Below are 26,973 nucleotides of genomic sequence, written 5' to 3' on the forward strand. Positions count from 1 at the left end.
ATGCTGGCGACCTTTATGCATACAACCAACGTACTTGTTCACAAAGATGTAACAGCATCCAACTCCACTGAGGCTATTTTACTTAATCTATTTAAGATCTCACTATTACTTATATTAAGATCAACATATGATATCTGATACATTTAACATCTTAAATAAGTTATAGCCTAATAGGCTATCATAATATATTAATACTTAGGCTGTATGCATTTCAGATCTCATCTTTATACTTTGTCAAGTAATAACATTTTAACTTTTTTGCATGATAGTATGTTTGTTTAAAAACTATTGACTGAAAATATGCTTTTCTCTATAACTTTAATTGTTTGTACTGGAATGGTTTTCGGAACGTCCAGGCAAATTGAAAATGTCTGCCGATCTACAGAATTTCAATGCCGTCACACAGGAAAATGCATCCCTCGCTTCTTGGTGAGACTAAATGCATGGGTTTCTATCCAAGCACTACTTAAAACTGGAAGGTTGAAATAATAATCAGTTTAAATAAAAAAGCACTATTCAACATCATTTTCCTTTAGATAAATAGGCTAAGTGTCAAATTTTATGAGAATAAACTTTGTTGTACGATTCCAAGGAAAGGCTTTAAAGGAATACCTTCATTTTTTACCTTCAAAATGCGATGATTTTTGTTTATTAAAAGACGCACTCGCTGTCGGTATTAAGTTTCTGAACCGACATACGAGCTAAATATTAGAATTGATACAGTATCTTAATATCTTTGGAAGGGTAAAATCAAGATTCTCACATCAACACTAACTGGATAGATTAATTGAACCCTTACTGTTTGAGTTTCTAATTTATTTATTTTAAGGGATTTAGCTTTCTATTTTTATTCATTCTTCGCATCAACAACTCGCTTAGGCTAGAGTAAATCAAAAACATGATTAGTGACATGATATGGTTATTTTAGCGCCGAGGTTTACAAAAAATTAGCAAGGTCTAAAAATTTTACTTCCACATCTTTGTAATAAAGAACTAATTAACAACAGTCGTTTTTAAGAATATTTTTTTGTTTTCAAGAACAATCTTTAACAATATACGAACAGTTTTGACAAATTAAAATTATTTCAAACATGTTACAACTTCTTGCTGGTCACCAAAGTTATATGCTTTGTACAGGTGCGAAACGGAAATTACAAGAATTGTGGATCAAATGACACAAGTGATGAGGACGAAGCACTCCCGTGGTGCCATCCTCAAACTGAATTTCGTTGTCGTTTGAACGGGCAATGTGTCGAAAGGGAATTCATCAATCGAGGGGTAAATGATATATTATTTGATATTTTCATTTGGTTTTTTGGTTTTATTCAAAGCAAGAAAATTGAAAATGCTTTGCATTGATCAGTGTTGAAGTGCAGGCTATAGAAATACACATGGCGTGAGCATAAGATAACTAGCTGCTGTGAGAAAAATGTGAATATGTTTTATCTACTGCAAAGTGAGTTCACTTCAAGTGTTCTGTGTTGAAAATATTCATGTAGCCTATAAGCTTAATTAAGGTAAGAATAAAATTATATTATGCATTGTGCTCATCTGTTGGACAAAATTATGTTTTAAATGCATAAGGATTTTTGTAGTTTTCCTTATTTAATCAATATGTTCTGCAGTTTACTTCCGCACATTTCTCTATTTTTATTCGCAGTCATATTCATAAAAAATGCTAAACTTGCATCACTTGTCGTGCGTAAAGACGTGAAGCTGAACCGTTTGCCACTTGATTTTACTGTTTGGCATGCCTATTTAAGATTTGAATTGGCGGTCATTTGAAAAAAAATTGTTGTTTTCAAAAGAGCTACTCCCACTTTTGGTGAGATTACAAAGTTTAACTTGCACACACAGGCTCCAAATAAGGCTATTATATTTCTATATCCATAAAAGCATGTACAATAAGAAAGGAAGAAGAGTTAACCTTTTTAAACACAAAACTTTTACAAGTGCTATGGGCTAGTTCTTATGATAGTCTTTAAAGATGTTTTTTTACACTAATAAGAAACCTCTTTGGGACCTCATATTGCATATTATTGTAAAGTAGACTACAGCTGCTCGTTTAGCTCGTATTTTGAGGTTGCATTAGCCTTGGCTGGGCAATGTTTTGATTCAAGCAAATATTTGAAATAATTTAAATATTGAATTTGAATTTTAAATTTCTTTGGATGACGTTTCATAAACATAAGCATTATTATGAACGCCATTTCGAACGAGCTCATTAAAAATGCAATGATACCAGCCATTTTGTTTGGCATCGTAAATTTCTTTCCATTATCTTTTTGCTGTTTGCTTGAGTGTGTGGCAAAGAAGAACAAAATTCTTTTTGCTGTTTTTTTTTAATGTTTATAAGAACACACGATCGAGTGGATTGGCAGAAAAGAGGAAAGCCTTCGCTTAGCAGTGGACTACCACAGGCTGAATATGGTGATGATGATGATTAAGTTCGGCTTCGATAAAAATCACTTAAAAACACATAGACGTAAAAATTCTGTTTGACATGTCTACTTGTACAGTAACTGAATAATAGTGGCAAAGTAATTAAAATTGAATTCTCGTTTTCTAAAAAAATAAGAATTTGATCTCCACTGCACGCGAATAAAAACCAAGTCACCGCAAATCCATACACTAAGCTTAGATGAAAAAAAATCGTTTGTTCAAAGAAAATAAATAATAAAATTAAGTCAATTTTATCTGCCATTCAACTTTAATCTTTTTGCACAAACAGCAGTGTTTTCCAACCAAACAGAGTATTATTGATTTGCAAAATAAGTCTCTAACTGAAATGCTAAATTAACAGATTTAACTTACTTTGTCGATCTTAATTTTTGTTGATCATTTATTATAGATTTATGCATGTTTTGACAAGTCTGACAAAGGTGGAATCCCGGACTTTCCATGCAGCAGAGATAGAGAAGTCAAGTAAGTATTTATTGTTTTGATTGATCGACCCTACAGGTAAAGGTGTATTCTTCATCATGGGTAATATGTGTGGGAAACGAGATCAGGTATTCGGGTAGCGTATGGTGAACCAGCTAGACAAAGGTTGGACGTATCAAGGTTAAAATACTTAAAAAAAGTTGCTTCTGCAATCTGCATGTATTTATTTTAACTCTCTAAACCAGTGATTCCCAACCGCGGCTCTTAGAGCCACATGCGGCTCCAAGCTAGCCTTCTTGCGGCTCTCATTGACCCCTGAAAATCCCACAAAACATATAAAAAATCTATTTATAATAATTAAGGCGATTATTTTTTGACTTGTCAAAATAGTTTACGAAGTCAAAATTGTTTACAAACTGTGCATTGTCGTTGTGTCGTAGAGGTTGGACTGTCAGTGAACTTTTCATTTTACATCTTACACCAGGGGTTCTTAACCAGGGGTACGTGTACCGTTTGGGGGTACGAAGTACCAAAGCAGGGGATACGACATGTGAAATTATAAATCAAATCCTATTGCAGTTAATGTGGCCACTGCTCCTGATAATTTACAATTGGAGTTGCTACTTGAATTTTGGAGTCGAGTTCCAGAGGGAAAGTATCCCAACTGGAAAACCAATGCCCAGAAAAATGCCTCTGTATTTGGATCAACTTACGCATATGAAGCACTTTTCAGCAAAATGATCAGAATCAAAAATAAATATCGCAATCGGTTGACCGATGAGCACCTCAAGCAGCTACTGCATCCTCTGCAATTGCGCCTCGCTTTGACAAACTTGGCTCAAAGCCAATGCCAAGTTGGACATTAAATTGATTTGTGATATTTTTCTTGTTAGTGTCGCTATTCGTTGGTACATGCTTTCATGCTTTAAAATTTTCGTTATAATTACTTGAGTGTTTTCATGCGGCTCCATACGCACTCTGAAGTTTGAAATTCGGCCCCGACACCAAAAAAGGTTGGGAACCACTGCTCTAAACGAAGAAGTAGTGCCTTTACAGCAGTAAGTAAAACGACAGAATTATCAAAAAGTCGGTCATTTATAGGGACAGTACATTACCGGACGCGCAACTCCGTTGTTACGCCAACATTAGAAGAGTCAATTGCCAATTTGACATTTTTTACGCTTTGCTGCTGGCTTGCTTCCAACTAAAAACCTTAAATTACTTTAGAGCCAACTTCATTCCTTTTATATAACCCATAAAACGTACATTATTTTGTAAATTACAAAAAAAACGTAACCCTTCTAGTGTTGCGGATAAGCCAAAAGCGGATGTAGTTTCGCATCCCTATGATCTACAATCCCTAGGTCATTTATTGCGACGTACGCCAACCCGCCCACTGCACTAAAAGAAATGGCTGTGACCAAATGATCATGAAAGGGATATTTACGTCGCCTACGTTTAACTTAGCAAGGAAAACCTATGTTGTGATTCAAACATAAAGGGAAAATAATTTTGCATCATCAGTTTACAATTTAAAACTGCAAAATGTAACGTTGCTAAGACTTTATTTACCAACTCTGATAACAAACGTCACCTTGAAGTATAACCGTTTACCGATATCTGTTCTAAGCAACATTGATTACCTACAGTACACAACATGGCGGCCTGCTTGGCCATATCATACGAATACGCCCTGTAGTAGAATGATAATTGACCAATAGATAACAATAATAAATCGATTTCATTAAAATCTAATTTTAGAAATGAGATTTTTTATAGAAATAGCTTTCGATGTTCAATTAAAAAAATTTGCCACCGGGTAATATAAACACAGACCTCTCATAACTACACGAAAAACATTATTTTCTGAATAGATCATTAAGGAATTATATTATCTTAATGTTTTTTAAGCAACTGCAATAAGCCTCATGATTATGTGATTAGTGAGATAAAACATCGTTATGGCTTTTGTTGTGTCATGAAAAGGAGAATAATTCTGTTGACTCTTTCACTATTAAAAAACCTAATAGGCTGTTTCAGCCACGTGATATCGCTAACGGCAGAGATGAATTCCACATGTACGTGTCTGTTATTTAACGGTTTACTTTTTTTAGTTTCAATTATCTTTATAAAACCTCTATATTTATTTTCTTGTTCTTTTTTTTTTAATCACAGATGCAATGGAAATTGGTGTTTATCTCGGATGAAAATCCGGCATCACAATAATCTTTGCGTTCCTTATGGGAGCGACGAGAGCAGAAAAAAGAAACTATTGGAATGTGTGCCAGAGTTGCAGTATACTTGTTTAGATGGAAGATGCATAGATAGAGATAAAGTAATTATGTAGAATGTAGATGCTTAATTTTCTGCTAGACAATTGATGTCTTGCTGCTGCATTGAAATATTTTTTCCGAAACTTTATTCCGACTTTTTATTGCAGCACAATTGCAATATGGGCTTATTCGATGATAGTATTCAACGTTTTGCAATGTTTACGACAATAGGTCAATGAAACAGCAGCAAGGTTTGGACGACAGTTGCTATTTTTTACCGCTTTTGCATCAAAAAGACATTTTAAAAGTAGAATAGCTTTTATCAGATGTTAGGGAAGTTCGAAACGAGAATTTTTGAAAAAATACATTTAATTTATTGCATTTATTCTGAGCGTATTTTCAGCTTTAAAAATTGTAATGAAAACTTAAGAGGAAACTTTCTGTGAGCCAGAAGCCGTCACGAAGAGTCATATATGGCTCGCGAGCCATGGGATGCCGACCCCTGGTCTTATAAGTTAACTTTACAGTTATCAACTTGGCAATGTACGAAAACACAGACAACAAAACGTTTAACTTAAGTAAACAAAGCTGACTTAAATTTAATCTACATTAACAGATTTTTCTCTGTTCTAATTACTGTAAATAAACCACCAAATTGAATCTTTTTTGCATCAAACTTGCATTTTTGAACAAAACTACTTTTAGTATGTAATGTACTTATAACAATGAAATTATAGTCAATTTTCTTTCAGTACCATCTTTACGTTGATATCTGGGCATTTTTTCCCAAGTATTTTTACAAATAACTCAAAAAACCTAAACAGGTTTCCGACGCTAAAACAGAAACCTCATGAGGTTACCAATACCCAGCAGGCTTTCAAGATTTTGGCGATAAAGAAATGTAGACTGGCATCGAAAATGTATATCTGAAATAATCTTATATTTGCTTACCAATTGCATTATTTTACATTTAATTTCTGCAGATATTGAAACGAAGCTTAACATTCAGCGTAAATTGGAATACCGAATACAAAAGCTTTCAAAATTGATGATGCTACATTTTACATTCTAAGAAAAATGTTAACGTAGACTACTTCAAAATACAACATTATACAAAGTTCCTAAACTGATAAAATGTTGAAAACTCATAGTAAAAATTGATTTGTCCAAATCACTAGACATTTTTCTCCAAATGATTTTATTAACAACTGCATTAGTAGAATAAAAAAAAAAGGAAAAAAAAAACTCATAAGGTTACCAATACTATCCAGCAGGCTTTTGAATCCTCCCGTGAATAAATGTAGCCTACATGCATAGCCTACATGAATAAGCTTATCTCTGCTTTCCAATTGTGCCCTTTTACACTTATTTTTTTGCAAATGTTGAATCGAAACTGATTATTCTGCCCAGATTGCAACACCACATGCAATAGTTTCCAAAATCAATGATGATACACTTTTCATTCATTGGAAAATATCGATGTAGGCTACATCATAAATTATAATAATTATGTAAAGTTTGTAGACTGTTGAGACGTCGAAACATCATAATAGGATTGGCTTGCTTAAATAACCGAATGTTTTTGACCAAATTTGCGACATATTTTGTTCAGCGGGAAAGCGACCGCCCTTTTGCCCCCACATTTCCTACGGCTTTGTTTCAGGCCTACTTTAGCTCCTTCTTACTACCAGAATATGATAATTCAATTATTAACTTACAATAATCTAGTAATGCCATTATTGTGAAAATTTTGTTTCGCTTCCACCAAAAAAGTTTATTTTGAACAGTCCTATCAGGCTCCTATCTACAGCCCTATCTACCTCTGCTGATTAGAGAACGTAGGATAGCCTGTGCATTTTCATGCAAAACTGGGACAATGAAAAAAGCTGACCATTCAACAGCTCTTACTATTAGATGAAAACCTTCAATCAGCAAAATGTTTAGGTTAAAGACGGTAATCGGAATTGCAAGAACGGAGAAGACGAAGCGTCTTTTCTTACATGCTACGAAGACGAGTACAAATGCGACGATGGGCGGTGTATCTCGCGCTTTCAAGTTCATGATGAAGTACCAGATTGCAGCTCTGATGAAAACGTGAAGTACGTCAATTTTTTACTCCCAAGATATATTAGTTTAATTAAGTTTAGATCATAGCCTAATATTAATGTACGACCAAAGTAAAAAAATGACAGCAATCGGACATTGATATTAATGTAGAAATTTTGATCGCTCAAATATACGATACGTAGGCCTACAGTCCTTCTATGAACCAAAACTTTCTTTTAAAAGTGAGTGAATTTGTAGCTTAGACCTACGTAGTCAGGAGCGGAATAGTTATCGCAGCTGTTGTTCACTTGTTCTTAGTCAAAGAAAAAGATTTCCACTCAACAGCTTTAAACGGAAATTGTTTATGCCAGTCCTTTGGTTATTATTGTCTCACAATATTTCAATTGACTTTACTTTTTAGAGCTTTCATAAGATGCAGGGAAGATATAGAGTTTACATGTCGTCATCAAGACGCAAACAGTAATACCATCATCCGTTGCATCCCAAGAGATTGGATCAACGATGGGATTGCCCATTGCCAAAATGGAGATGATGAAAGGGTATCTCTGTTCAGTTGTAACAAAGATGAATGGAGTTGTGACGAAGAGACAAAATGTCTGTCAAAAAGTCGGGTGAGATAATATTTACTGCATAACACAGCCTACCCTAAGGTTTAGGAAATTTACTGCATTTCACTTGAGTCCAAACATATTACATTTTTGAATTGAGTGCAAAAATCAATGATGTTTCCGTGGATGTAAAACCACCAGAGCAAGAACCCATCGCAAAATAATTGCTCACAACATTTTGTTAAATAATGATTGATCTCACTGGAATACAGTAAAAGCTTGGAGTGCTAAATAGATTAAGATTATGATGAATCTTCTAATACTCATTTAATCGATTTAGGGATTCCTGCACTTTTTCTCGAAGTCCTCATTGATTTATTAAAGTTTTGTTTTAAAATTGAACTTAAACGTTAGCCTACAGATAACTTTAAACCAATATCGTAAGACAGTGGTTCCCCACTTATTGGTCACGGATCCCTTTCAAAGAATCATTAAGCATGAAAGCTTGCAAACTTTTTTAAGAAATACTTCAAATAAAAATTTAACAAACTATGCTCAGATACATATTTTTTCGTTATTTAATTCTACTATTTTTTACTTAAATCAAAGCTTTGACAGAAGCCCTTAAAACTTTTCACTGAGTCCTAAAGCGTAATGTTGGAAAACACGTCTGTAAATGAATGCACAGCCTGCAGCTTACAGAATATTACTCACCTATTGGTATTCCCAACTTTCCACTGAATCCCAAATCGTAATGTTGGAAAACACATCTTTAAATGAATGCACAGCCTGCAACTCACAGAATATTACTCACCTATTCGTATTCTCAACTTTCCACTGAATCCCAAATCGTAATGTTGGAAAACACGTCTTTAAATCAATGCATAGCCTGCAGCTTACAGAATATTACTCACCTATTGGTATAGCTAACTTTTCACTGAATCCTAAAGCGTAATGTTGGAAAACACGTCTTTAAATGAATGCACAGCCTGCAGCTCACAGAATATTACTCACATATTGGTATTTCCAACTTTCCACTGAACCCAAAGCGTAGGCTAATGTTGGAAAACACATCTTTAAATAAATGCGCAACCTACAGCTCACAAAATATTACTCACCTATTGGTTCTGCCATATTAAAATTTTACTCTGAGTTCTCGACTTAAAACTATGATGACATTTTTGTTGAATAGTTGTGCGATGGTATACCAGACTGCATGGACTGTAGTGATGAGACGGACTTGACGATTTGCTCAAACAAAGAAGCTTCTAGATTCTTCATCTGCGCAAATCCTATCGGTTTGGGGGAAGATTTGAGGTAACTTTAGAGTTGTTCACGTATATACTGTAGATACAGTCATGGCTACCTGGAGATGCGGCCTGATTTGTCACATTTTGCAGATTTTGATTACAGCTACTGCTAGTGCTTGACTGACATTTTTTGAGATGTTTTTACTTTTTGCGGTTTCCTAATGACATAAAACTTTTTTGTTGCCTTGGGGAAGCAGTAGCAAATGAGAAAACTAAGTTAAAAACGCAAAATCAGACTGTTATTGAAAATTAACAGTCTGACTAAAATCTTCGAAATCAAATTTTCTTTGTTTTTCAACATGTGAAGATGTTTAAACCTATCGTATCATCTGGAGAAAAGAATAGAGAAAGCGTAAAAATCTAATTTTTAGAAAAATTTATTTAAACGTTTGCCCAAAGTTAGAAAAACCTGGAAATTTCTGCAAAATGTGACAAATCAGGACGTATCTTTAGGTGGCCATGATACAGTATATGGTAAACTTATCAATGTGCTTTTTTATTACTTTTGGATGGCCTACAGAATATGTAGCCACTTCTATTTTACATGTACGTTCTCCCAAGTTCGTGTTCGCTTTGTCATCAGATTGCAGTGTTTGAAATTTTATGAACAAAAAAACACAGCTACATTGGATGCATGACATGCTGCGTAGTGCACCACCTCCTGGTTCCAATCAAGCAACTTTTTAAACACACGCTTCTTGGCTAACAGCTTGTGAAATCTCAGATGATATTTTTTCTATTTTTTTCACGATTTTTCGATGCTATTTTGTTTACTGTATATACTATATACGATTGTTTTTGTGAAAACAGGCAAAACAACTTTTGAACTTCCTGGCAACATGGCGGATAAACATAAGGCGTGGAACAAAAGGATGCTAGTACGCTATAACACTTATTTAAGAGTTCTAACGGATGAAAAATGGAGTTTTCACTTTTTTACAAACTTCGCAGAAAGTTTTATTAACTGCGTTGTAGTGAATTTTTGGCCAACGCTGCGAAAATTGAATATTACAGAACAATACAAGAGCTTAAGAAATGTTTGTTTTGCAAATATAAATTAACAATTTGACCAATTCTTTCAAACAGATTATCGTACACCGAATCAAATAAGTAGGCTACTGCCGATGAAAGTTGGTAATATCAAGTGGTAGCTTATTTGGTTCAAATAATGTGCTATGACCTCAGCTGAATGTCGTATGGTTAATTGCATTTATTGAGTGATTTTTTGGATCAGAGCTGAAGCTTATAAAAGAGGAAGGGCATTGAAGAAATGCAAGAAGTTGTCTATTGTTAAATTTCTCTTACCATCTTACCTAAAAACTATCCTCTTCATTAACTAAAGCTTATACTTTTCAGGAGTCAAAATGTATTGCATTCGCACTGCGTGATAAGAAGTTACTTTTGTGATGGAATTATTGACTGCAAAGATGGAAGTGATGACACAAATATAGGGTCTGGGTTCAAATGCCGCGTAACCAATCTATTGCAAGGTAGGCTAACCTAAACATTCAACATGGAAAATTCTATATACATGAGTTTCTTTTATCGTAATCTCTTTTGCCGCGACAGTAGGCTATGTTTGGACGTAAGGCACATAAATTCGCATCAAAATTGAGAAAATAAGTTGAGCCCGATTCCAATGAGAGGCCTGGACGTGAAAAAAAAACAAGGTATTACTTCAATAAAAAGAAGAATTATTGATTCGTTCATTTAGAAAAAAAGGTAGATATTCACAAAAAAAGTTGTTTCTGTGAAAAGGCTGGCTGATGGATACAAACGTAGTGCATCAAAACGAAATTCCAAGAAATACAAAATGTTTTTTCCAGTTTTAGGGGGCTTAAATGGGGTGAATGTAATTGCTAAAGGAAAGAGGGCCAAGAAAATGGAACCAGCCACCATTACTCTCATTAGTGCCGAAAGCCTAGTGAGATGAGAATCTTATATTCTCATGCCCCGAAGTTCAGTAGCCTAACTAAGTATGGGACAACCTCCCTTCCATATGTAAACTCTAATAGCAATAATCAATAAAAGTTTGAAACATTTAACGCAAGACCACGTCCTTTGATCTTCAAGGCACTTTATGGTTTCTCCGATTCTCGTACACTTCTTTGAACATTCATACACCTAAAGAAGCAAAATTGCAATCTATCACTACAAAAAAAATCTTTTTTCTGAATCCTGTAAACGTTTTAATGGCGAGAAATAAAAGTTTAACCTGTGTGGCTTTTTGTATGCAGATGGATTGAAAAGTGTTACCCGCACGTGTCGTCTACCGCCTAGAATGATTAACGATGGCGTCTCCGATTGTGACGACGTTTCAGATGAACGAGTAGCTGAGAACCGCTCTGAATTGCTCTTCCCCTGTCCTTCATTTTACCAATACCCAGGAGAAAACATGATCAAGCATTCCCAAGTATGCGATGGGATATTTGATTGTCTAAACTTATCTGATGAATGCCTCTGCGGTACAGAATTTGAAGTAGCTCGACGCGATATTGATGCGGTTTGCAATAGCGTGTGCTATGACTTGGAAATGAATACAAATACCACAAAAACACATGGAAGTCTGCTTTTTGATTCATGTAGAATCTGTAAACACCATGAAGTTTTGTGTGACGCCGGAAGTTCTTTGTATTCCTCAAAATGCATCACATTGGCCAATGTATGCGACGGGGTTCTAAATTGTAAAGATCAAATGGACGAAGCCTTTTGTGGCTCTGCAGAAACGTCTGAGTCAACCTCCGTAGCAAAAATGGGGATTAACAACACTTTCATTTGCCCTTTGGATGAGAACCTTCGATTCTTCAGACAAACTTATCCAGATATTGTTCTTCAACAAGCCCATCGTTGCGATGGAGTTCCGGAATGCTTTGGTATGGCTGATGAGTGTGATGACATCACTGAGGAAGACAAATTTTCCGTATGCAGACATGTGAAGTCACAACCACAATACTGTCATTTATTTGCTGGAAACAATTGGTACGAACCACACATTGCACTTTTCAAAACTTTGTTATTTTGGATAATAGTCATGAAGCATTGTATTGTTTTGAAAGTTAGAGTACATTAAACATTAGTTTTCATTATCCATCCATTTATTGTTTGTTTAAATTTGAAATCTTCAGCCATTAAAGCAGCTGAAAGAAAACTATCTCCCAGTTAACATGACTTTAAATGAGTAACTACGTTTTTTAAAACTCGGAATGTTAGCCTGTGCTTTTTCTGTTTTGACTTTGCTACTCTATCGGGTGTCACAATTTTTCTTTAAATTTACTGTTTTGAATAATTCCCAGTTTATTTTTCTTTTAGGAAAAAATTTTCTACTGTCACTAAGCCATTGATCCCCTCATCCGTGTGTGATGGTGTAGTGGATTTGGAAGGCGGCGAGGATGAAATGTATTGCAGCAATACAAGATTCAATTGCACACTATTGTCACGCCATGAAGACAAGGTTAAGTCAAAGCATAGCCTAGTCAGTTTTTCAATATTATAAGCCAAATTCACTACATCAGTATTAAACGCTGAATTACTCCAAGAGAAAGAGAATAAGTATTGAGAACTCTTTATTACTCGCTTTTTCGGCCCAGTAAATCGAATAATTGCCTTTTAATCAGTAAGTGTGTTTTCGATACCTTGTCGGCCACAATAAAAAATCTTATTGACTGCATACTTTATTTCTGTTTTGATCAACAATCAAGTATTTGCATTTTGCAGTAGTATTGCTTTAGATTGGGGCTTTTATTAGTTGTGGCGAAACTGGGTAGTCTACATTACATTTGGTTTAGCTTGAAAATCATAAATCATAGAGCTCTACAATTGCATAACGCTGTATGCAAAGCACGCAATACATGATACGGTTTGTAGACAATCTTTATATTTTTTGTTTATTTACAAATAACTTCTATGATCGCAAAACCAATCTAATTTCAAACTCAGAAACTTGTCAACATTGAGCGAAAGCGCGTTTGTGACGGTCACATTGACTGTGAAGACGAATTAGATGAGTCCAACTGTCCGGATTACTTTTATTGCCTGAATTCCAGCAACCCCAGCTTTGTAAACAGGTGAATCAGGAAAATAATACCTTTTTTAGGGTTTGCCGAACAGCTGTATTAGATACACCGTACATTTCATGAATAATACTTTTATACATGTTTTATGTTTGTATCGCAATCGTAGCTTGGTAGCTGCACTTAAACTTTAATCTCAAGTCTTTATTTGGAGTCATCCTGTAAATTGTTTAGCTTTTTGTAGGAAAGTAGTAGGACTCTTATCAGGGCCTCTGAGAGAAGTTTTCATCAAGGGTGCGAAGAGTTATTCCGGGCCCCCCTCTCACTCCGGGCCCCCTTCGTCTTGGGCAAAGCGCGTGATGTTTGCTTAGGCGTACCGCACACCATACAACATTTTACTGCAGAATTAGACATCTGTGCGATATAATAGTATCAGGCTGCAATAAAACTATTACTTAATTTTAATAGGCTATGCACAATAATATTGAATCTTTGAATAAGACCTTCTGATGATCCGTTAGGTGAAATAATTTGTAAAGGCTTCAGATAGTAATAACTATATTTGATGTAATTCGCTCTGCTCTGCCTTTTTGCTTGGCATTGAGCACTTTTTGTAGTATTAATAGTTTTCATTGTTTTGAATATGAAAGATAAATATGTCACTTACCTCATATGATATAGGCCTACCCTGCCCTGCTGCCAGATAAGATAAGACTGAGCATCATAAAATACAAGTTTATAGGAACAGAGAATGGGATTGGCCTATTCTAAATTAAATTCTATTCCTATGCATCTAAATAATGACAGTTCAGTTTATTTTTGTTTTGTTGGCGAAAAAGAAAAGAACAAAAATATACAAAAACACAATAAACACAAATAATTCGCACAACGAGGATGGCAGCGAAAGACCAAAAGGTCACCAAAGTCAGCTGCCACGCAAACATTTAAACAAAAGACCCAAAATTAAGAATATTAACACATATAGCACAATACCAGCACTTTACATAATACATTAACAGTAGAGTAACACAGGGCAACATAAAAAAAAAAAAAAAAAAAAAAAACTGTGCAGAGAAATAAGCAGATGATATGTTTCAGGAGTGATCATTGTACAAACTCTTTAATAAACATTTATATTTAAATTTAAAAGAATTATAACACTTTTCCTGTATTTCTTTTGGTATTTGATTCCATAGTTTCACTCCATTAAAAAATAGCATCTTCTTACCAAAGTTTGACGTTGCAGAACATAAATGACCGGGCGCCACAATGCTCTGCACCTAAATAACCTGACGCCACAGTGTGCACGCCTATTTGACTGGCGCCTAATTGTCTGCACCTAAAAGACGTGGACCACATACAGCCAGTAGGCTACTATTGTACAAAGAGGATAATTTGTACAGTTTAACAACTACATAACAGTATAATGTGCTATTACTGTAGAACTCTGATGTAATGGACCAACACTCTGATCAGTTTTTTTTTCTCTAAGGCATTTGGATTGGATGTAACAGATGTCAGATTTCTGATACAAGAAAGGACAAAAAATGCTGCCCATGAATAGTCCATTATATCCAAATTCTGCTGAACATAAAGAATTCACTATTTATATATAGTTATTAAACAATCAGTCCGTCATTTAACTTGAACATGCACAAAATTTTGCTGAGATTGAGAATGACAATGACCGTCCAAAAGCAAAAAAGCTCAAGTACTTTCAAAAGTTCACGCTTCAACAGGCTCAAGAGCATCAAATTAGTAGCTGTAGTATGGTATGATTGCAAGTTAGCCCGCAATCAAGACTAAATATAGTGTAATACTTGTAGGCCTACTACAAAAACTTCATGATCGGTATTTAGTTACTAGTTAGCATAACAGCTTGTCTGGACTTTTCTTTCAAAAACTTTTATACTTTGGCCAAAATAAACTTTGTTAGGGTCTTCTTTAACTCTTAGCCAATGCTTGCTTGTCAACTATATAATATACCAAAAGCAGTATTTTGTACATCGCTGAGTTCATTTATTCAGCAAAACAGATTTTTTTTGCCTTTTTTTCTGCAAAAACTTTAATAACTTTATCAAAGTTAACTTGTCTGGCTAACTTTGATTCTATGCTGAGCCTTGCCAGATTGACTAAACGCTCTTCACCTGTTGTTGATCTTAAATAATTTTTGATCAGCTTTAGTTTACACAAACTTACCATCTTGCTTTGCGTTTTTAATTAGTGTTTTGTGTTGTGCATATCATGTGAATTGTCACACACAATTTGTGTTTGCCAGTTGTTGATGGTGCTGTTGAAAGGTGTCGCTTGTAGCCTACAGCTTAAATGTAAAATTTTCAAACTTAGTTATTAATCTTAGATGTAGCCTATAATTATTCCAAATGAGGACACTATGTGGTGTCAAAAACGTTGGATTTAGAAGTTTTTTATTGTTTTTTTTTGTGTTTAATAAATAATGTTAAATCCGTTAACGTTACTGAGTGTCATATGTATCTCGTACAACAAGTCAAGCTCTCTACCAATGCTCAAACACAACATCAGGTCAAAACATAATCAAATTAATCATCTGAGCAATAACCTTTCTTCATTTACTTTTGCATTCACCACATGCTTAGCAGAGGTGAATGAAGCGACTTTTTTTACTTTGGCTTCGCTCCAGCTCCGAAAGTATTGACTCTGGCTCCTGCTACAACTCATTCATTTTAAAGTAAAATAAGCGTGAAACTTCCTTTTTCAAATAGTTTTTAAAAAACCCAAAAACACCCGGGCTTTAAAAAAAAATCTGGCGGGTTAGGCAATCTCAACCTTGCTTTTGCTACGCTATGCCCTCCCCTCCCCCCGGACAGGAGAATAACTAACTTTTATGATTTAATTTAGGGTTTCTTTTAACAGAACATTTTTAACGTAAAGCATTAAATCACCACTTTGGGCCCCTAATTTGCGCACAATGCACTCAGTTACCTTTCTGGGCTCTCTTGCTACATTACGGCCCCCCCCCCCCAGAACTAAATAATAACAACTTTTATGCTTGAATTTAGTCGTTTAGGATGGTTTTAACCAAACATTTTTGCGCGTAAACAACTATAAAATCATAATTCCGGCCCCCCCAACAATCACAGGTCTGGGCTCTCAAGGGTACGCCGTACCCTCCGTACCCCCCTCTCATAGGCCCTGACTCTTATTAATGTTATAAATGAGAAGAGTTTCTAGTTGATTTTTCAAAGTCGTTTATAGTCAAAGTTTGTTAACTCGAAGCTGAGAGGACCGACCATATTCCTTCGAGTTATTGATAGTTCGAGTTATTTGTAGTTTGCAAAAATACATTGATGCGAATGACCCAACAACAAGTACTAGGCTGTGCAGTATTAATGGTACACACGTATCAACTATACAGTACAATAAATACATGCAAATAGTCATAGAAGTTTATCTCAGTCACTTTATCTTTTTCAAAGCAATGCAAGGCTATTGTTCAAGTTTCTTTAGAAAGACAAAAGTCTCAGCAGAATTATCTTGCATTTGTAAAAAGTCTCGTATCACACGCGCTGATCCAGCGTTATTGTTGCTGTAGGTATAGGTTTAGTTCCCGGCTTGTTGTCATCATCGTCATCACTTGCAGCAGTGTCAGCAGCAGTATCTTGTGTTCTTCTGTTACTGCCTCAAGAATATCATCAGCTGTTGTTTAGTCTGAGTATGTTAAGTCAAAAATTCACACCGCCCTATGTAGCACATTTAGTAGCCTAAGCTCAGCAATGGGGATGTCATCTTCATCAGATGTATCCGCTGTGTCTTCAATGCCCGGAGTCATAGCAATGAAATCGGCATGTCTAAAGCATTTGCTTATAGTTTTTGCCTCAACTGATATCCAAGCTTCATCAAGCATGTGCAACGCTTCTAAAACATTGACTTTTGCAGTAATTTTGAGATAGAAAGCGCTGCATATGCTCTGGGGGTACATAAACTCTTCGAGTTAACCAAAGTTTGAAGCTATAGAATTTCGAGGTAGGAATCATTTTTATATGTATTTGATAGGCGTTTTGCAGGGACCAGTCAACCTCCTTCGAGATGGGGAGAGTTTCGAGTTACATAGCTTCGAGTTATCGAGCTTTACAGTAGATATAAAATTTTCTTATCACACATTTTCTTTAAGTTTTCATAAATTTAAGCATTTTTGTTTCTAGCAATAGTTTTCAGTGTCAGTATTCAGTTTAAGCATTTTAATGATGCAATATCATATCTCCATGTTTGTGTAGCTTACCCATATGTGTTTAATTTCAACTTGCTTGTTGACAGAAACAAAGTGTTAGACGGAAAAAGCGACTGTACCGACGGAAGCGACGAGTGTCCAACGTCAGAAGCCAATGAAGCAGATCCATTGTCGTCTCGCGATGAAATGATGCAATACCTCTTCTTTCGTGTGTGGGTTTGGATCATTTCAATTGTGGCCGTATGCGGGAATTTGGTCGTTATAGCAACAACAATATTTAGAATCTTGGCTTGGCAGGACATGTTCTCATGTCAACGCTTCTTGAAGTCGATTTATGGAAATGGTAAGAACGATTATTGTCTTCTGAAAACCATTCATCTCAGCCTGTAACCAGACAAAATATAGTGTGATTTAAGACACAGTAGCCTACCTATTAAAAACATCTAAATAAATACTGCTTAAATCAAAGTAGCCTACATTGTATACTCTATATAACGTTATATTATAGGCTATATTATACTATAGGCTAGCCTATTTTATAGACTAGTAATATCTTGTGATAGTCTATTTATGGACTATTGACTAAAACAACAATCTGTGTGTTGCACTGCTCATCTAGTAGACTAAATAGGCCTAGTCTTATTTATGCAATATAGCAGCTGCAGTTGTTTCTCTGTAGCCGATTCTAGCAAGAATTGATAGCTATAGACACCGTGTTTACGTGGAAGCTACACCGTTATGGTTAGCGAATCGCAACTGCTTGCTGTACTCAGGCCCGGATTTAGGGGGAGGCAGAGGTTGCAGGTGCCCTGGCCCCTCGACTTTTGAAGGGCCCCCCTACGTGGAAAAAATGTGATTTTGTGCTATTTTTTTTTCTTTCAGCCATCGAAGTGCTACAAAATGCTGTGCAGTGGTGGATTAATGCTACTGTAGACGTAAAGGTGGTTTTTCGCGCCGTAAGCGCAAAAAATTTTTTTGCACGGGGGCCCCCCGATCTAAAAGTGCCCCGAGCCCCCCATCAGCTAAATCCGGCCCTGGGTGTACTACAGTAGTGAGTGCTCAGCCTTGTGCTGATAGCAAGGAAAAAACTCCCTTCTTCACAATGTCTTCTCCTGGCACTTGCTGGTTTTGTTGGTTTTTTCTTTCCACAAAAATATAAGTTAAACTGGTTGGTAAAAGCGGCAGTCGAATACCCTTGTGGCATGAGCTAGTGGTGCGATACTGACAAGTCCAGTCTCATAAGCGAAACACGGTGTCTATCACTGTCAATTCTTGCTACAATCGGCCAGGGCCTCTGAGAGAAATTTTCACTAGGGGTACGAAGAGTCATTCCGGGCCTCCCTCTCACTATGGGCCCCCTTTGTCTTGGACAAAAAGTGGGATGCTTGCTTAGGTGTATTGCACACCACACAACATTTTAATGCAGAAGTGGACATCTGTGCGTAATAATAGTATGAGGCTGCAATAAAACTATTACTTTGTGTTGTGCAATCATGTGATCTGACCCTCGCCAATATGTGTATCCTTCATTGAATTCGTGTGTCAGTTGTTGATGGTGCTGTACTGCTGTTGAGGTGTCGCTTATTGTACATCTTTATTGTAAAATTTGTAAATTCATTTTTTTATTTCTCTTAGATGTAGCTTATAATTAATTCTGAAGAGGACACTATGTGATGTCGAAAACGTTGGATTTAGTACAGTAGTTTTTTCATGTTATTTTTGTGTGTTTAATGTTAAATCCGTTAACGTTACTGAGTGTTATAGGCTATCTGGTACAAGCCAAGCTCTCTACCAAAGCTCAAACATAACATCTTGTTAAAACATAATCAAGTTAATCATCTGACCAATCCTAATTTTTCTTCATTAAGTTTTGCATTCACCACATGCCCAGCACAGCAGAGGTGAACGAGAAAAGTCACTTTTTTTGACTCCGGCTCTGGTCAAGTCAAGTCAATTTATTTTGTTTCAACAGCGCCATATAGGTCCTGCTCCGAAAGTATTCTCCGGCTCCTGCTCTAACTCCGAAATTCATTTTGAAGTGAAATAAGCGTGACACTATCTTTGTCAAATAGTTTTTAAAAAACAAAAAACACCCAGGCTTTTTGCCTGGGTTTTCTCAAACCTGCTTTTGCTACCCTATGCCCCTCCCCCCCCCCCCCAGGACAGGAGAATAACTAACTTTTATGATTTAATTTAGAGTGCTTTTTACAGAACATTTTTGCACGTAAAGCATTAAATTACCACTTTGAGCGCCTCATTTGCTCACAAAGCACTCGATTACCTTTCTGGGCCCTTTTGCTAGATTGCGGGCCCCCCAAAACTAAATAACAACAACTTTTATGTTTGAAATCAGTCATTTAGGATGGGTTTAACCAAACATTTTTGCGCGTAAACTATAAAACCACAATTTTGGGCCCCCCAACAAACACAGGCCTGGGCCCTCAAGGGTACGCCGTACCCTCCGTACCCCCCTCTCATAGGCCCTGCAATCGGCTGCCGAGAAACATATAGTTAATTGGACTGTCTAAATGGCTAGCATGAAAGGCTACACCGTTATGGTTAGCAAATCACAACTGCCTGATGTAGCCTAGTAGCCTACTAGTGAGTGCTCAGCCTTGTGCTGCAAGAAGAACGCTCCTTTCTTCACAAGGTGCAGTCGTTATTACATTTTGCATGTTGCTTGTTTTTTCTGCAGGATTCTCTCTAAAGCAGCACGCCAGTCAGTTATCAAAATGTAATGACGTTCTGGTTGTTAATCTTGCCATCGCGGATTTTTTGACTGGAGTTTATTTGGTACGTTGGATACAAGTAGGCACAGACGCATATAAAGATATTAGTCTCTAAGGCTAAACCCTAAAAGGAAGAATAGTATTTATTGTTTAGGCATATAAAGATAATAAATATGAGTTTTAATTCTAATACTTTCATTTGTATTGAGTATCAAATGAAAGAGAAAAGAAAGTGTGAACATTTTTATGTTTTTCTTGTTTTAATCTAGTCTTTGAATAATAAAACGTCTGCATGATGAATTAATGATTTCCAGCTCAATATTGCGATTAAATCTGTCTCATTCTCTGGATTATATTGTCTCCACGAGATGGAGTGGCGGAGCAGCAGCCAATGCGAAAGTTTGGGCATTATGGTGATGACGTCAATTCTAGCTTCAGTAAGTTGAAATATAAACAATGCTATTTCAATATTTTGAATCATTACAATAATAACCAATATGATTCGCTTATGCAAAATTGTTTCTGACAGAATTTATTTTGGTTGGTCCTATGTTTTAGATGCAAGTTTGAGAAGTTATGTGATAGCCGAAATATGCCAATTTTTTTTAATCGAGGTGAAAAAACTAAGAGTCACATTATAGCAAATTTTTGTTGTTGCATTATGTTTTAAGCAGAGTTTCTATTTTTGCGGGATATTTTAGTGCTTTGTTTGATGCCACTCTATATTCTCGTATAGCCTTTGAAACTGCGATGCAAATGTCGCTGAAATAAATTGTTGATTGAGGCTTAAGTTCGGCTCCAATTTGTTTTAAATGTCAGCAAAACCACATCCGAAACGAAATCCAAAATACCCGAAAAAAGTTTCAGATTGGGTATCAGATTTTTTTCTCCGACTTTGCGTAGCGACGAAAGCCCTTTGCTTTACTGTTATGAGTGTTTTTCTTGGTAACCAGCAGTAAATCTATTTCGAAAGACAGAAGAATTTAAAAAAAATATACAGTATAAACAATAAATCGTATTAATATTACAAAAAGTACTCAATGCCAAGCAAAAAAGCCAAGCATTGCAAATTGCATCAAATATAATTATTACTTTCTAAAACCTTTCCAGCCTGTTTCTCCCTAAAAGGGAGCTCATCAAAAGGTCCTTATTCAAATAGAATATAAACATTTAAATAAAATTCAAACGTTTGAAAAAAAATGTATAAGTATTAGTGAAAATGTTCGGTTAAAAATAATCAGTCACTTGACTTGAATGGAAAACTCGTCATAACTTACATGACCGGAAATCTATCATAGTTTGGCACACAGAACGAAGAAAACGTTTGATTTGCTGTATTATTGCATAAGAGAAGTGGGGATTTGTAAAGACATTGAGGCCCAGATTGAACAAAAATGGAAGGCGGATATGCTGCACATGGATGTGCACCACTGATGATTCTATACAAGCGTGAAACCTGAGTATGGCGTCTTCCATTTTCGCTCGATCGGTACCGTAATTATTACATATCTTACTTGAAGCAAAACGAAAAGCTAATAAAACGATTGAAATATTAGATTTCGATATTAAATAGATGTGAGCACTGTTGAATAAAAGAGAAATTCTTTACTATGTAAAAACGAAACTTATTACGTTTTCACTTTACTGAGTTTCGAAGTAACAAACAATCTATTTTCGTAAAAGTGAATAAAAAAGTAAAAACAATAACTTGGAATATTTTGCCGAGACAGTTTTTTAGTTTGCGCTGTACAGACAAGGTGGTATGAATAAAGCAAAACTTTTACATTGGCATTATACAGTACATTGTACATTTACAACTATCTTTGACAAAAAAAAAAACGAGGTTAGTTTTTAGTTTATTCGTAGCATATTGTGTGTGATATATGTTTTAAAAACATATTGTTCAGTACTGCCCATTTAAAAATAAGACTGCACAATGTAATTGTTGGCAATTAGCCAACTAATAATTGTTTTCTTTAGGTTGGGATTATGGTGGCTTTGTCGAGTTACCGTTTGTTTGCGGTCAACAGGCCCTGGAAAGTTCAAAATTTGAAAATTCCAACGTCGGTTGCAATCGCTCTTGTTATATGGCTCGCAGCAGTGTTGATCGGAGTGTTGCCAACTATGGTCGTCTTCCGTGACGCTTTCGTGACGTCAGTGCTGGTCACAGCAGATAGCGGAACCAAGCGGTCTTTGTACTTTTCCTCTAAAGTCGTATCAAAACGTGCTTTGACAACATTTCTGAGAAAGTCGTGCGTACTTATCACCAACAAAGCCAATAACGCGTCACGGGTAAGTTAAAAGTTATTTTTTTCCATGATAAAATGACTAATTGTGAAAGTTTTACTTTTTTATATTCTCAGGTCTGTGTTGACGTTTATTCCGAATACGTATCGTGGACTCACGTGACTGAGGGTTTAAAGACAATGTTCGAAGAAATAGACATATCTGGTTATTTCGGTTACTATAGCGATCACGGAGTTTGTCTTCCTTCCATTTATCGATTGTACCACAATGAGACAATAAACGATGATGATTTGTCACAAAACACAGTGCTTACTGCCTTTCTTATGATTTTTATTTTTGTTGCTTTTACGTTTGTTGCACTTGCTTACTTGATGGTCTGCTACCGTTCAGTGCAATCTTTCCAGAAGACTGGCAAGCCTAAAGGCAGTTGCCACAGCTCATCTTCACAGAAAAGAGTTGGTGAGATGCACAAACGGATAGGACGATTGGTATTAACTGACTTGATTTGCTGGTTGCCCATCAGTGTGATCTCATTTTGTGGGATGTCTGGTGTCTACATCCAGCCCTGGCTTTATTCCTTCACAGTTGTTATTTTACTGCCGATAAATAGCGCAGTAAATCCCGTCATTTATTCAGACGTAATTTCAAAGCTATTCAAGAGCTTTTTAAAAAACATACGCAAAACCAAACAACCTAATGCCTCTAACAAAACTACACAACAATGTACAGAAACTACAGCACAATGTAGTGCAGTGTCGAACAGAAAGCATTCTGTGAGAACAAGCCACTCTGAAAGTAGCCCTCGAAAGCTGAAAGTAGTCTTGCATCAAACTCATCACAATGGGTCGTTTCTCAACGGAATTCGAAACTTCTGCTCCTCGAAGAAAAAGAAGACCATTAGAAAATCAAGTCAAGAAAGTCCGAATTTGACAGTTCGTCCGATTACAAGCAGCGCCGGAAGTGCAGCAAATAATTTGCTGACGACAACTGTCTGAAAACCATCTTTTAACTCCGAAGTCACCAAACATTTATGAGAAAGAGCCAAGTGACTGTGAAAGGGGAGCTTGCTACCGGATGACCATTTGTTCAATACAGTCTGCAACCTATGGTGGTGATTCAACTGAGTGGGTGTGATTTATTCAGCTATGTGCAACAATTGATACTTTCGTTCGTTACAGCCGAATGGGGTGTGGAGAAAAACTTACCCTTTTATCACTAACTCCCAAAGTCACATATACTTATTCTTTAATGCCAAATTAAATATCTAAACATTTCATACAGCGTTAGGGTAACTGTTAAAATGATTTTAGTTCAGCGCAATATTACATAGCCTATTACATTTTTTCGCACAGTGCGGCAGGCCTAATGCACGAATCGTGTTGGCCGGATTTCTAGATTTGATCCTCATATCAAAGTTTGGTGACCCCTGATTTGACCTGAACTAATTTTGATGACATGATGGGCAATGCTCTTGTCAACGGTGAAGGTTGTGATTAAATATTATTGTCGATCAGCTGCAACATTATGAAAGCTTACTTTCTGGCTGAGTGGTAGCCGGTAGTTTTGTAAAATATGCTGTAAGGAAGTCATATAACGCTGCTGGCTGTTATCAAATTGTGTTGTTGTCGAAACGGAAATAAGAGATTTTCAAACGGATATAAATATATGTATTTAGGGTGATGACTAAATTTTTTTTTGAGGAAATCGAAAACGGGAAACGATAAAATTTTTTATGTGTACCAAGAATGTGAAATTTTTTTTTGAAAAATTTTCAAAAACCTCCCCCACCAATTGATATTTCTGACGTCACTTGGGTCCATTTTTCTACTTTTTTACTCCTCATACATTGTTTAAACTTGTTACAGACTCCTTACCATACTAAAAAGGTGGCCCACAGTATGGTGCAGATTTAAAAAAAAAAATTGTCGAAAAAAGTCAAGGGGGTCCAGAGATTTTATCCTTTTTGTCATTATTTTTCGCAACAGCGCCTCTAGCGGAAAATTTTTAATTAGTGTAACTTCAAGAATTCTTAAGCGATTTCGACAATTTTTTTGTCAGATGGTTTATTTTTGATACTGGGTGACTTGGTAGTTTGTTAGTTGTTGCATTTTTACCACTAGATGGCAGTAATTTGTTTTTTTGTGTAAAACTTGCAAAATCCTCAAATCGACTGCATGACACCCAAATTTATTGTATATTTCCAAGTTCTTTTGCAATGTTTCAATATAATCAGTAAAAATTACTCTACTTATTTTCCTAATATACTACACATGACTCACAATTAGTTACTTAGTAATATGAATGGCAAATTGTATTATTGTGACAAAATCATTTAGATGCAGTACAGGTGCACAAAGTATTAATACACACAATACTTTGTCCTTAACAGCTTTACAATTTGTTGCATGCAACAAATTTCACACTCAAATATTTTTCTTTGGTGCACTTATGGAGTTCTTCTATCAGCTTAACAGCTCTTTCAGCAATCATATTCGAGCGAAGGATGTCGAGAACAGAGCAATCCTGGTTCCAATGTGTTTTCAAGCATTTCAGTGCACCGTTACACTTAACTTAAAACATATTTGTTAAAGCCTAATTTACTGTTGGTATTGGTAGTCCGGTATAACCTTGAACTATTTCATAAACATTGTTTTGGCTATCCAAGAGTAGGCTACAAATTTGACGAGGATGATGCTTTTATGATATAAATAGTACCGGTACCATAAAGTTACTTCAAAATGTCACGATTCAATCAGGTTAAACACTAGTTTTACCTACTTTGATTCCTTCAACAGCCAATAACAATTTTGGGTATGCCTCCTCTGAGTATCTTTGGTTAGAAAACCATTGCTCTTGCCATCCATTAGCAATAAAGTGACATGGGATTTCTAATTTTCCTCTCCATTGCGGGATCAAGAAGTATGCAATTAAAGTATAAATTGCTCGTGAATTCCATCTAGCATTGTACAAAGAAGGTAGTTTTCTCCATTTTATTTGAGGAAAAACATGATGCAACTGTAAAATTATGAATTTTAAATTGATTTATTAGAAGATGTACCTTTAGTAATCTTACAGCACAGCATGTTCAAATTTTAGCTCACCTTATACAATTATAAAGAACGACGCAGCTCATATAAGAATTTAAAGTCATCTCTCCAACCAGGATTTTCATTGATGTTGACACAAACTTCTCCACTGTAATATCTCTGCAGTTCTTCATATCTTTAGGAGATATCATCAATAAACTTGTAATTCAGAGTTGGTTTGGTGGAATGTTTGCTGACAAAGAAATCAAAGACATGCTTCAGAATTCTGTTCAGTATATGGTGTTGACAACCAATATATTGTGGTCGATCCAGTCCCATCTCTACCATTTTTGACGGCAGACGGTAGTCGGCAGCCGTGGCCGAGTGGTTAGCGCGTTGGGCTCACAGTCGAAAGCCTGCATGTTCGACTCCAGCCACCCGCACTTGCTGTTGTTTCTCTGGGCAAGAAACTTAACGATAATTGCCTCTACCTAGTGATCGATTTCGAGTAATTGGTAGTACCAAATTTAAGTCCTAAGTAAAGTAGACAACCGGAAAACAGACATTGCCGTCGGCTGCAGCGTGGGTCAGGTGTATGTTGGAAGGCGTACGCCGATGCATAGCGCTCAAGTCCGCTTTCCCGCAATGCAGGATAAAGATAAACAAACAAACAAATTTTTGTTTGTAATTTCACCACTATACCATTTAGTCGACCAGTATTCACAGCGGTTGTGTCACAAATAATCATTTTGATACTGGACCAGGCTTCATATTCATTCAAAATTCGTTCCAGTTCATTATAAATATCTTGAGAAGATCCACTTTTGCACTTTAGTATTCCAAGTTTGACCTCATTTGTTTCTCTTTGGAGGCAAACAACCTGAAACTCCTTCCCAGACAACCTTTTTCCATCAAAATGGAGACAGTAATATTTTCCTTCTTTCAACAGCAACTTTATTTTATCCTTTTCGTTTTTTCCAGCTCTTATAACACTACGCCACACGCCAGACTGCGATGGAGTAGGTAGAGTAATCCTTTCTTCATTCAGAGTGGAGCACACACCCGATGCTTCGTGCGTGGACAAAGAATGGCGAACCACAATTTTTGTTGCTGACAATGTTGACGATCTCATCTTCTTTTCAAACCCATCTTCTTCTTCTTCTGATATTGTGCTCTCGAAATAACTGGAGGCCCTGTCACTTTTAGAATCGCCATCTTTGCTGGACTCATGATATGCAATCCAAAACAACCAGTTAAGCACCCCTAACTCCAAAACCCAATACTGGTAACTAAAAAACTAACCCGATAACTAGACTAACTTGAATTCAATTGCATGATAAATTGCATGATATAGGCCCATTAAATAGACTAGGTTACACTTTCAAGATTTTATGTACAGTACAACAAGCTGCTAATAATTAACAGATCAAATGATTTCAATTATTCTTTTAAATTATTAGCAACTTCCAATGCTATTAAAAACTCTTGTCTGGTCTAGCTTTATAGGCTATCAGTTCAGATAAAAAGCACTAGTGCCCTCTAGTGACAAAAATGTATCAAAATAAAGTAACAATAAACCTCCTCAGCATTTAAAATGAGCTTATTGACAAAAAAATTTACCGAAATCGCTTAAGAATTCTTGAAGTTACACTAATTAAAAATTTTCCGCTAGA

General features: G+C 36.0%; 1 protein-coding gene across 1 annotated transcript; it reads left to right on the plus strand.

Moving 5' to 3' along the window:
• The first annotated feature begins 225 nt into the window (after nt 1–225).
• Nucleotides 226–25,826, plus strand: LOC145788360 (uncharacterized). Its single transcript, XM_082600133.1, has 16 exons — nt 226–429; nt 1,138–1,278; nt 2,852–2,925; nt 5,059–5,218; nt 7,101–7,255; nt 7,624–7,834; nt 8,964–9,088; nt 10,438–10,571; nt 11,319–12,060; nt 12,391–12,532; nt 13,018–13,145; nt 17,385–17,641; nt 19,994–20,091; nt 20,342–20,464; nt 22,008–22,319; nt 22,391–25,826. The coding sequence occupies exons 1-16, from the start codon at nt 301–303 to the stop codon at nt 23,267–23,269; spliced, it is 3,810 nt and encodes a 1,269-aa protein (XP_082456259.1). The 5' UTR covers nt 226–300; the 3' UTR covers nt 23,270–25,826.
• The last annotated feature ends 1,147 nt before the right edge of the window (nt 25,827–26,973 follow it).

This window comes from Aplidium turbinatum, chromosome 2 (assembly GCF_918807975.1).
Source record: "Aplidium turbinatum chromosome 2, kaAplTurb1.1, whole genome shotgun sequence".
NCBI classification, from domain to species: Eukaryota; Metazoa; Chordata; class Ascidiacea; order Aplousobranchia; family Polyclinidae; genus Aplidium; species Aplidium turbinatum.